Source organism: Mastacembelus armatus, chromosome 19 (assembly GCF_900324485.2).
Source record: "Mastacembelus armatus chromosome 19, fMasArm1.2, whole genome shotgun sequence".
Classification (NCBI taxonomy): Eukaryota; Metazoa; Chordata; class Actinopteri; order Synbranchiformes; family Mastacembelidae; genus Mastacembelus; species Mastacembelus armatus.
In genome coordinates, this window is record NC_046651.1 from 3,778,383 (window position 1) to 3,793,623 (window position 15,241).

The window sequence follows — 15,241 nt, forward strand, 5'->3', positions numbered from 1 at the left end:
ATGACCTGGCATTTTTCTTTAACCTCTTAGGCCCTCAACCGTTTTTAAGGATACTGCTTGAAAATGACAAAACCAAAATAAATAGTTTTTCTTAGCATTTACAAGGTCTACATGGATAAGATCGGTATCAAAATAAAGGTGAGACTTTGGCGATTTATTATAGATGTGAAAGTTTAAATAGATATTCTACTAGCTAAGAGCAAATGATTATGGAACACAACAAAAAATGTGGATTTAATTACAACCTAAAAATACATATAAATTTATATTGAAATTTCCCTCTATAATTATGCTCTTGCAGCCACAACAATCTGATTGTTATCTGTGCCAAGAGTGGTGCTAATAAAATCAACCAGAGCAAAGTCATATGGATTTTAGTTGAGAAATGTCTGGGCTAGGGCTGCTCGATTATGGAAAAAATCATAATCCCAATTATTTTACACGATTACTCATTGACTTTGGCAATATGCTGGATTTATTGAACAAAACAATAAATTATCCTTAAAACAAATAATATCAAATATATTCAAATGTATAAATAGCGGTGCCGACACCACCGCATTGCAAATCTGCACATAATGTTTTTGATTCCCGGCCACTTCTTATAATCCAATCTGTTCCCAAACAATGCAATTGCTTCTACCTCTTTTGTTGACCAAAGACTTCTGTGGCTGCTCTCTTTCCGCCACCTTCACTCACACTGATTTTTAAATGCCCCCAGATACCACATATATGATTTGTTTCGCTGACAACAGTGCATGCGTGTCAATAAGAACGCAGGCCAAAATAACTTGAAAAACAGAATAATTGGAATAAACAAATTGTCAAAATATGTCCAGTACTTCTTTGGGTGTCAGATTTCTACTACGTTTTTTGCTGGCCATTCTTTACTTTGATGTACAAAATAAAAACAATTCAAACAAATGCAGAAATACAGAACAATTCGGTGGCCCCAGCAGTTGTACTGGGCATTCTCTGAGGTTACAATATGGCTTCCTGTTACGTTTCACTTGCTGGGCATTGAGCAGAAGGACAGCTCCAAAGCCGATTGGCCAATTTGCATGATTGACACCTCTTTCAAAAGCTTACAGCTTATAGAAACAAGGGATATCCTCTCAGTTCAAATAGACAGTAAGCCTCACCAATCACAGGAGGCAAATGACTTTGACAAACGTAATGACGCACAAGCCCACCCTAATGTAGAGTCCTACCAAAAGCTGGAACGTCCATGGATTCTCGTTGGGATTATTTCAATGTAACACAAAACAATGGAATAGCCGATAGCAGACGCTTTGTTTATATAAGAATAACTTATGATCATAAAACAACAAAGTTAAAACCGAAATTCACAATCAACGCTTTATAATTTGACACTTATTTATGCAATTCTTTGGCTGGTCTTTTAGTGAGTTTTAGTGGTAGTGATATAGGACTTGTATTTTTGGAATCTGAGTGTTAGCTTTCAAACGGTCCATAGCTTGTCGCATTAGCATGTGTTTTTTTTTCACGTCTTTTAGGATTTGCACCTGAGCCTACTGTAGCAAATGGTTAGCGACAGTACTAGACAAGCCATTTACAAGCACAGCCAAACTTTCCCCATTTGAGTTAAAATCAGTGTTTTTCCTCTGAGGACAAACTAAACTATTTGTCTCTGTGTGGAATATAAGAAGCGCTTCTTCATGTGCGTAACGCGCCATCATCCAAACGCGCAAAAAAAGTGAGTAAATTCTGTGATGAAGTTTGATGTTTTATGTCATTTCTCGGGGGCGTGCACATATTTACCTGGTTCACCTGAGATTATTTACATGTGAACAGTGAACAGAGTACCAGGTGGGATCGCATTACCTGTAATGAGGTGAGACAGAAGAAAACTTCATACGCTCATACGGATTAAATAAAAAGTGATGATTTGTTTTCGACTTGAATTGTTTCATTTAAAAGAGAATATTTCAAGCTTTCTAGTCATATGTTTCTTATTTTTATGAGGCAAATATTCGCTGAGATTCTGGTTGTTTTATTTACGTGTCTGTGAAGAGAGATGACAGAGAGCGCACCCTGTCGGCTTTCGTTATTTTACAAAAGCACAGCTTTTTGTTATTATGGTATACAACTAAAACTAGACCCTTTACAGATTTGATTGATGTATTCCTTTTATCTGTACGATCAGTAATTTAAGTTTGTTTCGGCGTTATCAGGAGATGATGTGTCAAAACACGTCGGCATGTTTGTCGACAACCCTCTGGGGTCTAAGAATGTTTTGGGGTCCTGGACAAGGTTTGACATGCCCTGAGATTTGTGCTTTTTTCAGTTGCTTTTAAACATCTTAATGGATAATGTCTGATAACACTGTAATCAGCACAAACTGGGCTACAATAATATGTGAGCAGCATGTTTATACATGATTGTGTTTTTGAGAAAACAGTGTTTATGCATGGTTACTGAAAAACTAAAAATTTTAAGTAACTGAAATAAGGCCATAAAACACATACAGAACATTGGTTCACAAGACTTTTGAGAATTGGATCTTGGAGTCTAGTGTGTTTGCGTCAAAATGATGTGAAAATCATCTTGTTCACTCATTTGCAGAAAACAATACAGTGATTAAAATTTTCTAAGACACTTTTTGTTTAGAAAAGACATATGCCTAAGGCATGCCTGATCATGATGATCATGTGATTTACCTGAGAAGACAAAGACCCTCATAATGAGCTGCTTAATGAGCCTTTCAGTCAGTAATGTGGCTGAGAGGGAATAAGTGCAATGCAGGTACAAACGTTTGTCATCTGAGTCATATTTTTCCTCTGTGGACAAAGTAAACGCTTCGTCGCTGTCTGGAACCATACGAATACGTATTCTAGATTATCATCCAAATGCACAGAAAAAGTGAGTAAACTTTATGATGAAGCTTGACACTTGACCCCCATTTCTCGGGGGGCATGTACATAATTACCTGGCTAACCTCAGATTATTTCCATATGAACAGTGCACTCAGTGCGAGGTCTAAACAGGACTGAGGTCTTACAGATGATTCAAGAGCTACTGTAGTAGAAGATTAAATTATGGCAGGTATAGGAAGCATCTGCTGAATTTTATCTCTAATAGTTGTGATTTTATTTGTAAAGAAAGTCATCACTGCTGAGAGCTAAGGGAACACTGGGCTCAACAGAGCTGTGACTTTTTGTCAGCCTGGCTACAGTGCTGAAAAGAAACCTGGGATTGTTTTTATTTTCCTCTATTAGTGATGAATAGTATGCAGTTCTGGCTTCACAGAGAGCTTTTTTTATGTATTAATAGACTGTTTGATTGTTTTTCCGAGCGAGATAAAATTATTCTAAATTTGTGGAACTCCACTTCCCCTCCAGCCTTCATGATGCCTGCTTTAAGGTATAGATATGTGAACTGTACCATGGAGGTAATCTCCTCTGATTCACTAACTTTTTTTTTTCAGAGGGGCCACAGTATCAAGCGTTTCACGCAGTGAGGCTACAGCACTGTCAACAACATAATCAACTTGGTAGGGAGTAGGATTGAGGCAGCTGCACTCCACTGCGTTGGCACATGGCATAGAAGTAAATAAAGATGGAATCATTTTCTCAAATTTATTAACAGCGTCGTCAGATAAACATCTGTTGTGGTGGAATTTTCTTTCAAATGCTGCATGATCCACTATCTTAAATTCAGAAGTTAGATTGTCAGATTGGGGGGGGGTCCAGAGAAAATTACAGAATCCGACAATGTTTTGGCAAAATTACACACTGACCCAACATTAATTATAGTGGCCTCTGATTGGCGTAATCGGGTGTCATCGCTGCCGATGTGAATAACAATTTTTCCATATTTACGATTAGTCTTAGCCAGTAGCTTCAGATTTGACTCGATGTCGCCCACTCTGGCCCCAGGAATACATTTGACTATGGTTGCTGGAGTCTCTAACTTCACGTTTCTGACTACGGAATCCCCAATTATCAGAGTTGGTTTCTCAGCGGGTATGATTTTGAGCGTGCAAAATTGGTTAAAAATGTGAACAGGCAGGTGATGAGCTGTGTGCTTCTGTTTAGGAGTATGTTTCCGTCAGACCGTCACCCTGTCTTCTGCTCCTGAGCTGCCGTCAGACAGCTAACAGGCCCTCAGCTCGGTGGCTCCACACCTGCTAAAGGGGCTAGGCTAGCTGTGTTTTGTTCCAAGGTGCAGAGCCGTGCTTCCAAATCAGTGATCCTCGCCTTCAAAGCTACCAGAACCTTGCACTTATTACAGGTATCGTTATCACTTAAGGAGGAAGAGGAATAACTAAACATGTGGCACACCGAGCAGGAGAAGGAGAGGGAGAAGCCATGTTACTAGGTAGCTAAGGTAACTGGTAAGCTAACGAGCGCTAAGTCTGGAAATAGCAATAAATACCTGTCAAAATATAAAGGCACTTGACTAGTACCGGAATGTGTAGTGGTTAATGAATTATTTATAAAGTTTAGTTAGTTTTTAGGTGTGTTAGACTAAAGCTAGTCTGTTGCTAATCTGTAGACGAACTATACAGCACAACATACTTGCAATAGGAAGTGGAACCACAGGCTGTTTCCGGACAGCCTTCAGTTTTATTTGATGTCAGTCCACACTGACTCTAAGACACAGACATGGGACCTATGTCACATTAACCTCTGCATTTTTAGGCTTCGTGTCTGTATTTCTCCTGGTGCATTTAGGTTTGTTTTTTTTTTTTTTTTTTTTTTTTTTTTTTTAGCCACTGTCTGAAGCTTGAAAACACCACACACACACACACACAAAATGAGTGGCTGTGACTTAGGATATAGGTCAGGTCAAACATGAACTGGAGGGTTGGTAGTTCGATCCTGGTTCACAGGTCGAAGTGTCCTTGGGCAAGACACTGAATCCCAAGGTGCCCCCAGTGGCTGTTCCACCGGTATCAGAGTCCAATTTCAAATTCCAGCTGATGCTTACCCTTCCATTTTGTTTCAGGATGCAGATGTCCATTAGAATCTGAGCTACAAGCAGTGCTGCAGCAAAGGATCATGGTTCTTGATGGTGGGATGGGAACAATGATCCAGCAATATAAACTTGAAGAGGAAGATTTCAGGGGCGATGAGTTTAAAGAGCACAAGCTTCCACTTAAGGGCAACAACGACCTCCTGAGTATCACACAGCCTGATATCATTTACAAAATCCACAAGGTACTCCATCAAAAAGGGCCTGTTCGACCAACCTACCTTTGTCATTTAGTCTTAATTTCAGTTTAATGTGATTTTGAGAAACGTGTCTGATATCTGATATATCTGAGATTTGTGCCACCGATCCAGTACGCATTGTGTTGCTCAAAGCAATCCAAAATGAGAAGTGATGAACCCAAATTTAACATGTTCTGGTTATTCTGACTTTCCCTAAGACTGGACTGTGAAGTACTGTCTGTACTAAAAGAATAGTTCTTCTGAAGGCTTTCTATGTGGAAGTCTGTGGATCATCCAGAGTAACAGTGTAATATGCTTTTCATTATCATTTATGGTTTAAGCAGGATTTGAACCTGAATGTGTTTGTGTGTGTTTGGATGTATGGAACCTGTGCTGTGTATAAAGGAGTATCTGCAAGCTGGGGCAGACATCATAGAGACCAACACGTTCAGCAGCACTTCAATCGCTCAGGCAGACTATGGACTGGAACACATGGTAAGATGGTAACACTATTACACCACTGTGGATGACACATGCAAATTTACCGTAATGGAATGAAAGTTCAAGTACACATACAAAGTGGTACTGATGAACCTCTTAGAATGACACAGACGACCATCTCCACACAGCTGTGCCTTTTTTACCTAGTTTTGTCCTAAACCATCTTCCCTACACTCAGCAGACACTGCTCGTCCTAATAGACCTCATAACTATGAATGAATACGAAATAAGGTTAATTGAGCTCACTGGGAGCTGTGGTCTTAACTGTAAATGTACTCAGTTGTCTACAATTACTGCTGCTAAATGCTAAACTATTTGAAGTGTTGTGATCTTCAAATATAACTCAAGTAGTCTGGCATTAGTTACGGCATTCATTTTAGTTGAAATGGAATAGTGAGGCAATAATCATTTAATAAAATTTAAAACAGAAAAACTGTCCCACACAAGGGGCACTTATCAAGGTATGAGGTAAAATGAAAGGTGTTTTTGTCACAAATATGCAAACAAAAAAAATCGAAGCATGCACACACACACACATAACTAATAAAGTATCAATGCAGACAATTCGGGCTGTGCTTACATATGCAAAAGGAGTGAGAAGAAGTAAATACTTACTTGCTCTCACCCCTTTGCATGTACAGTAGAATCAACTCATGAAACTTTTGAATGTAAATATCACCCCTCAAATAATCCTGAGGTAACAGCTCAATGAAATATAGAAATTACTAAACTTTCTCCATTATTATTACTTGCTTCTTCCTCATTATGTCTGTCCAAGATATTTTTTAAAACTGAAACATATTTATACTCTTTGATTTTTTTTTTTTTCATCAAGGTTATTCCACAAAAACGAGCATAATGTTGCTTCATATTTAATTCCGTTCTTAAACTACAACCCCCCTCTTTATGTATAAATAGTTTCTGTATATTCCCAGGAAGTAGATTTCCATTTGCTTTTGTACGTTATTTGCACAGTTCTGAATTCAACAAGGTCCCTGAATAGTGTTTGTAATTTCAGAAAACGGTATGAGCACAATCTGAGGTCTATGTGTGCATGTCCCTGCACATAAGACTACAGTGGGTACGGAAAGTATTCAGACCCCTTTAAATTTTTCACTCTTTGTGTCATTGCAGCCATTTGCCAAAATCAAAAAAGTTCATTTTATTTCTCATTAATGTACACTCAGCACCCCATCTTGACAGAAAAAAACAGAAATGTAGAATTTTTTGCAAATTTATTAAAAAAGAAAAACTGAAATATCACATGGTCATAAGTATTCAGACCCTGTGCTCAGTATTGAGTAGAAGCACCCTTTTGAGCTAGTACAGCCATGAGTCTTCTTGGGAATGGTGCAACAAGTTTTTCACACCTGGATTTGGGGATCCTCTGCCATTCTTCCTTGCAGATCCTCTCCAGTTCTGTCAGGTTGGATGGTGAACGTTGGTGGACAGCCATTTTCAGGTCTCTCCAGAGATGCTCAATTGGGTTTAGGTCAGGGCTCTGGCTGGGCCAGTCAAGAATGGTCACAGAGTTGTTCCGAAACCACTCCTTTGTTATTTTAGCTGTGTGCTTAGGGTCATTGTCCTGTTGAAAGGTGAACCTTTGGCCCAGTCTGAGGTCCTGAGCACTGTGGAAGAGGTTTTCTTCCAGGATATCTCCTGTACTTGGCCGCATTCATCTTTCCTTCAATTGCAACCAGTCGTCCTGTCCCTGCAGCTGAAAAACACCCCCACAACATGATGCTCCCACCACCATGTTTCACTGTAGTGATTGTATTGGGCAGGTGATAGGCAGTGCCTGGTTTTCTCCACCCATACCGCTTAGAATTAACAACAAAAAGTTCAATCTTGGTCTCATCAGACCAGAGAATCTTATTTCTCATAGTCTAGGAGTCCTTCATGTGTTTTTTGGCAAACTCTATGCGGGCTTTCATGTGTCTTGCACTGAGGAGAGGCTTCCGTCGGGCCACTCTGCCATAAAGCCCCGACAGGTGGAGGGCTGCAGTGATAGTTGACTTTGTGTAACTTTCTCCCATCTCCTGACTGCATCTCTGGAGCTCAGCCACAGTGATCTTTGGGTTCTTCTTTACCTCTCTCACCAAGGCTCTTCTCCCACGATTGCTCAGTTTGGCTGGATGGCCAGGTCTAGGAAGAGTTCTGGTCGTCCCAAACTTTTTCCATTTGAGGATTATGGAGGCCACTGTGCTCTTAGGAACCTTGAGTGCTGCAGAAATTCTTTTGTAACCTTGGCCAGATCTGTGCCTTGCCACAATTCTGTCTCTGAGCTCCTTAGGCAGTTCCTTCGACCTCATGATTCTCATTTGCTCTGACATGCACTGTGAGCTGTAAGGTCTTATATAGACAGGTGTGTGCCTTTCCTAATCAAGTCCAATCAGTTTAATTAAACACAGCTGGACTCCAATGAAGGAGCAGAACCATCTCAAGGAGGATCAGAAGAAATGGACAGCATGTGAGTTAAATATGAGTGTCACTGCAAACGGTCTGAATACTTATGACCATGTGCTATTTCAGTTTTTCGTTTTTAATAAATTTGCAAAAATTAGTTTTTTTTCTGTCAAGATGGGGTGCTGAGTGTACATTGAGAAATAAAATGAACTTTTTTGATTTTGGCAAATTACACAAAGAGTGAAAAATTTAAAGGGGTCTGAATACTTTCCGTACCCACTGTATTTACAATTCAAGATTATGAGAAAAAATTATGTTCTTCGTCACAAGTTTATTTTGTGTAAAATGTGAACCTGTGGTGTGTACGTGGTGCAGGCTTATCGTTTGAACAGGGCATCAGCAGAGCTGGCCAGGAGAGCAGCTGATGATGTCACCAAAAAAACTGGTGAGCTGAATTTTTGAGCATTACAGCAGTTTACATGTACATTATTTTTCTCTGTGTCATGTCACATTATTACATATAATTTATGGACATCTATGGTTTGATTTCTTTGCATGTGTGGATTGCATGGGTTGTTACCAACGTCTGGTGAACATTCCATGTCAATAGCACCTTTAGAAATATATTTACTGAGAAAAATGGTGACATGTTCAATACTTATTTTACCCACTGTAGATGTGCAATCCCTTATTCTAGGCAGTTCCTCATCTGTGTAACATCAACTGTAATTGTGTGTGTTTTAACAGGTTGTACACGCTATGTGGCTGGGTCAGTGGGTCCCACCAATAAAACTCTGTCTGTATCACCATCTGTGGAGAGACCAGACTTCAGAAACATCAGTAAGATTATTTACAGTGAATATGACACCCGTGTGTTTAATGTAACAGTAGATTGTGCAGTGGGCGGTTCATGATATTTCAGTTACAAGTATTATACTTTCAACAAACACCGTTCTTTCTGCTAGGTATAGCCAATAGATAGCAGATGGTGGACTCATGATGGGCAAGTGTTAATGTTTTGTTTTGATGAAAGATCTTCTCAGCACCTGTGATTTGACTATTATAAGAAAGAAAGAAAATGTACACAGTTCACAGAATGTGAAGTAACCCATGGTGCACACTCATTAGGATCCAAGTCAGTGTATATATAAGACCTTTTTCACAGAAGACATTTTGTTGTGACTGTAGGAAACACAGGTGCAAATAATAAATGATTGATGGCTGCTTACGTTGTCATGCAGATAGCCACCCAAACTGAGCCTGGCTCGGCTGGAGGTTGGTTTCATTAAAGGGAGTTTTTCCTCTCCAGTTGCCAAGTGTTGGCTCATAAAGGATTTGCTGGGCTATACAAACAAAATTGAATTGAACTGAATTGAAAATTTATTGTTCTAATCAAGTGTCCCAGTCAGTGAACCAAGTTTTAATTAATTTTGCTAGAAATGACTGTGCAAGGCAAAATGTCTGCTGTGAAAAGCCAGTTGACTAACCAAGATAAAAATGACTTGGCAATAATGTACAATACAGAATACTTATATTCATTGAAAAGTGTTTGTCTTCCCCAGCATTTGATGAACTAGTAGAAGCCTATTCAGAGCAAGTCAAAGGCTTATTAGATGGAGGAGCAGACATCATTCTGGTTGAAACCATCTTTGACACGGCTAATGCTAAGGTAGCTGTAATATATTTTTAATTTAATGCATTACAAAACAGTTAGGGAGTTCTGTGTGTGTGTGTGTGCGTGCGTGCGCATCTCAATAAAATAAATAAATCAAGTGTAAGGTTTCCACAGTCATTGGTGGTTTGGGAAGCCATGTTATCTGCTGGTGTTGGTCCACTGTGTTTTATCAGGTCCAAAGTCAGCGCAGCTGCCTACCAGGAAATTTTAGAGCACTTCATTTTTTGATTATATTCTAATTCATAGAGATGCATTTGTGTGTGTATACATTTGTCCTGCTATGATATACAGTTTTAATGGGTACCTGCCAGCATGTACATGTTAAAAATCTAATTGCTTTTGTATTCTGATGTTTTATGAACACAAATTGTCTACCTATGTATGTTTTCTTTGTACAGGCTGCCTTGTTTGCCATCGACCTGCTGTTTGAAAAGAGCTATGAAAGAAAACCTATATTTGTATGTCTATAATTTTCTTTATAATCTCTGAAATGTTACACACCTAAACAATTTATTCAGCAGGAGCTTTAATTTCAGTTAGTCTTGGTTTGCACAAGAGTATGCTCATTTAATGCATGTAATTCTGCAATTTACATGTATTTCCATACATGTGAGATTTCTTTTCTTTAGGATTAAAAATCACAGACTAGTAGCAACTGTTTCAGCGCTAGGAAGAATGTGTACTACTCTAGTCTTTAGTGATATTGAAATGTTTACATTGCCTTCATGTCCCATCCATAATCTAGATCTCAGGAACAATTGTTGACCGGAGTGGACGAACTCTGTCTGGTCAGACAGGAGAGGCCTTTGTAGTGAGTGTGTCCCATGCTAAACCACTATGGTAGGTTACTTTACTTAATCCCTAACAACTGTTACTATCGTATGTCATAATAATAGTCTAGACAACAACATACCTGTGTTCTTTTACTGGTCCAGTCTCTCCCTGGTTTTCCTGTCTCTCTTTGTTGCAGTGTAAGTCTGAACTCCAGTCTTTGGCTGTTTTTGTCTCACTGTGTTCTCTGAACTGCAGTCACCTACTCATTTTGTCCCTGTCTTTGTTTGCAGTGTTGGTCTGAACTCCAGTCTCTTACTGGTTTTGTCCCTTTCTATGTTACAACGTTGGCCTGAACTAGGGCTATTTTAATAATCGATTAATGATCTTTTTGATTAATTGCTTATATGAACCTTTCAAAACAATATAGTCTGATTTCAACATTTTGCTGTCAAAATATGAACCTTAGATGGGTTTGCCACACATGTGATAAAATAAAGGAACTGAAATAATTTTTTGGTGCAATGACATTTAAACAGATCTTAAATTGTATTCATTTAAAAAAGGTTCTAGAATTAATAGAATTTCTTATTGAAAGTAAAAGTGAGTGGTGCATTAACCCAAAAGAATCAACATGCTTTAAGACATGCAGCTAAATACTGCTAGACATTATCCTAGTGAGCTGCATGTAAGAAAGCAATTGTCTGAGGCATACTGACTAAACGATACCCAGGATTTTATCCTGGTTAGTGTCATGGTGTGAGCCAGTGGAGGACAGACCTTTAGGTGAACCAGTGATTATTTAGTAGTGGGATCGCTTGACACATCATTCGGACTGCTCATATCACGCAGGACTTTCGCTCTTGCCGCAATGCCAAAAAAAAAGTCATAGTGTTTCTGAGATGCACATAATAATCATAGTGCATAGCAACCGTCTTTCTGCTTGTCCACCAATATCATTCCAATTGCAGTGTGGCAAGGATTGAGTCTTAATTCCTGTCCTGAATCTGCCCTGTCGTTTGCCGAAATCAACTGGATTTTCTCTGTGGAAAATCTCCTGCTGCATGCTTGATGTGTTAAAATGACAACTCTAGACTATCTCTGGATATGATTGTCATCACATATTCCAGAGTTCATATGTGAAAACGGAAACACTGAATCCACACAGACTCTGACCTGTGTTCGTCATCACAACAGTGTTGTGTGTAGGTGACAGATTAATAGACACAGCGGCTAAACAAAAATAACTGTCTGCCCGACATAGGTTATAGATGCCTTTAGAAATTCACTAAATGCACCAGAAGAAATATAGACATGAAGCCTAAAAAACACAGAGCTTAAGAGTGACATGGGTGCCCATCTCTTGGAGTCAGTGTGGACCAACACGAGATAAAGTGAGATGCACAAGTTACTATGTTAATTGGCATGAGAACCGTAAACATTTACCGGGAGGACTAACTGTTTGAACACATACTAGAAAAACTACCACTATCTATGTGTGCAGTGGCAAGCAGCTACATCAATAGACCAAACTAATCAATAAATATGTTCATTGCCAACTATTTTAATAAACACGTTTTATCAATATTAATTAGTTGTTGCAGCCCTAGTCTAAACTTGAGTTTCATACTGGTTCTGTCCCTTTCTGTATGGCAGTGTTGGTCTTAACTTCTGTCTCTTACTGGTCATGTCCCCCTCTGTGTTGCAGTATTGGTCTGAACTGTGCGTTGGGTGCTACTGATATGAGGCCATTCATTGAGGCCATAGGAAAAAGCACCACAGCTTTCATTGTCTGCTATCCTAATGCAGGTAACCCACACTTAGTCTAAACTACCACATATCTTTTAACACATATCATTGTTAACATTTCTATGAAATTTCTTAACTTTCCCTTTTCTGACTTGGCTTACATTTTACTGACTTGCACCATGAATCCTGTTCTGCTGTGACCCTTCTGAGGGTGTGGCATGTCCATGTCTCACACATACACATACATACATACACTGACCAAAATTATAAATGCAACACTTTTGTTTTTGGCCCAGTTTTTCATGAGCTGAACTCAAAGATCTAAGACTTTTTCTATGTACGCAAAAGGCCTATTTCTCTCAAATGTTGTTCATAAAGCTGTCTAAACCTGTGTTAGTGAGCACTTCTCCTTTGCCGAGATAATCCATCCACCTCACAGGTGTGGCATATCAAGATGCTGATTAGACACCATGATTATTGCACAGGTGTGCCTTAGGCTGGTCACAATAAAAGACCACTGTTTTTGGTCAGTTTACAGTGGGTACAGAAAGTATTCAGACCCCTTTCAATTTTTCACTCTGTGTCATTGCAGCCATTTGCCAAAATCAAAAAAGTTAATTTTATTTCTCATTAATGTACACTCAGCACCCCATTTTGACAGAAAAAAACAGAAACGTAGAAATTTTTGCAAATTTATTAAAAAAAAAAACTGAAATATCACATGGTGATAAGTATTCAGACCCTGTGCTCAGTATTGAGTAGAAGCACCCTTTTGAGCTAGTACAGCCATGAGTCTTCTTGGGAATGATGCAACAAGTTTTTCACACCTGGATTTGGGGATCCTCTGCCATTCTTCCTTGCAGATCCTCTCCAGTTCTGTCAGGTTGGATGGTGAACGTTGGTGGACAGCCATTTTCGGGTCTCTCCAGAGATGCTCAATTGGGTTTAGGTCAGGGCTCTGGCTGGGCCAGTCAAGAATGGTCACAGAGTTGTTCCGAATCCACTCCTTTGTTATTTTAGCTGTGCACTTAGGGTCATTGTCCTGTTGAAAGGTGAACCTTCGGCCCAGTCTGAGGTCCTGAGCACTGTGGAAGAGGTTTTCTTCCAGGATATCTCCTGTACTTGGCCGCATTCATCTTTCCTTCAATTGCAACCAGTCGTCCTGTCCCTGCAGCTGAAAAACACCCCCACAACATGACGCTCCCACCACCATGTTTCACTGTAGTGATTGTATTGGGCAGGTGATGAGCAGTGCCTGGTTTTCTCCACCCATACCGCTTAGAATTAACACCAAAAAGTTCAATCTTGGTCTCATCAGACCAGAGAATCTTATTTCTCATAGCCTGGGAGTCCTTCATGTGTTTTTTGGCAAACTCTATGCGGGCTTTCATGTGTCTTGCACTGAGGAGAGGCTTCCGTCGGGCCACTCTGCCATAAAGCCCCGACAGGTGGAGGGCTGCAGTGATAGTTGACTTTGTGTAACTTTCTCCCATCTCCCTACTGCATCTCTGGAGCTCAGCCACAGTGATCTTTGGGTTCTTCTTCACCTCTCTCACCAAGGCTCTTCTCCCACGATTGCTCAGTTTGGCTGGACGGCCAGGTCTAGGAAGAGTTCTGGTCGTCCCAAACTTTTTCCATTTGAGGATTATGGAGGCCACTGTGCTCTTAGGAACCTTGAGTGCTGCAGAAATTCTTTTGTAACCTTGGCCAGATCTGTGCCTTGCCACAATTCTGTCTCTGAGCTCCTTAGGCAGTTCCTTCGACCTCATGATTCTCATTTGCTCTGACATGCACTGTGAGCTGTAAGGTCTTATATAGACAGGTGTGTGCCTTTCCTAATCAAGTCCAATCAGTTTAATTAAACACAGCTGGACTCCAATGAAGGAGCAGAACCATCTCAAGGAGGATCAGAAGAAATGGACAGCATGTGAGTTAAATATGAGTGTCACTGCAAAGGGTCTGAATACTTATGACCATGTGATATTTCAGTTTTTCTTTTTTAATAAATTTGCAAGAATTTCTGCATTTCTATTTTTTTTCTGTCAAGATGGGGTGCTGAGTGTACATTGAGAAATAAAATGAACTTTTTTGATTTTGGCAAATGGCTGCAATGACACAAAGAGTGAAAAATTTAAAGGGGTCTGAATACTTCCCGTACCCACTGTATATATATTTTTGTGTGTGCGTGTGTGCGTGTGTGCGCGCACACATTCAAGCATCACTGCGTCTTTTAGCAGCTGCCTTCTTTGTCATGTTTTTTTTTTTTTTACTTCATAATATGCCAGATATACTCTGTTCTGGACTGCAGTCATTTGTTTAGTGGCATATGTTGCTTTAAAACCTCTATTAATGCTGAACAAAATATGCTTTCACAGTAGAGCAATGTACAGAAATTTTCACCAGATGTTGGTAACAACCCATGCAATCCACACAGGCAAAGAAATCAAACCATATCTGTCCATAAATTCAGTTATGTGTAACAATGTGAATAATTTCAAGCTTTCTATACATATATTTCTCATGTGTTTTAGATTCAGGTTGTTTTATTTATGTTTGCGAAGAGGTGACAGAGAACACATCCTGTCTGCTTTATTTTACAAAAGGAAAGCATTTTGTTGTTATTATGAGTGTATAGAAATAAAAGTAGACCATTTACAGATTCGAATGATATATTGCTCTTATCTGTACGATCAAAACTGACAGAGTAATTTAGGTTCTTTTTGGCGTTATCAGGAGAAGATGCCACATAACACGCTGGCACGTTCGTTGACCCCAGAGAGTTAATATAAAACTTAGGTAAAACATTAAAATGATAAAAGCAATAACACAGTAAAATTAAAAGTAAAAAAAGAAATCACCATCTTACACTGGGTTAAAAGCAAAGAAAAAGAGGGCTTTAAGCTGAATTTCAAATATGGACAGTATGAGGCCTGACTAATCTGCAAAGGCAGCAAATTCTACA

At 39.4% G+C, this 15,241-nt stretch overlaps 1 protein-coding gene across 4 annotated transcripts in view; it reads left to right on the plus strand.

Annotated features, from left to right (window-relative positions):
- The window catches only part of mtr (5-methyltetrahydrofolate-homocysteine methyltransferase), a 65,955-nt gene that overhangs the window by 742 nt on the left and 49,972 nt on the right, over nt 1-15,241 (plus strand). For 2 of the 4 annotated variants that reach the window (XM_026315325.1, XM_026315326.1), the window contains exons 2-9: nt 4,972-5,183; nt 5,583-5,672; nt 8,460-8,529; nt 8,832-8,924; nt 9,647-9,753; nt 10,158-10,217; nt 10,505-10,599; nt 12,239-12,339. In XM_026315325.1, coding sequence (XP_026171110.1) covers nt 4,972-5,183; nt 5,583-5,672; nt 8,460-8,529; nt 8,832-8,924; nt 9,647-9,753; nt 10,158-10,217; nt 10,505-10,599; nt 12,239-12,339 — 828 coding nt within the window. Of the gene's footprint in view, nt 1-4,971; nt 5,184-5,582; nt 5,673-8,459; nt 8,530-8,831; nt 8,925-9,646; nt 9,754-10,157; nt 10,218-10,504; nt 10,600-12,238; nt 12,340-15,241 lie in introns of those variants that run through there. The other 2 variants (XM_026315327.1, XM_026315328.1) reach the window with 2 other exon arrangements.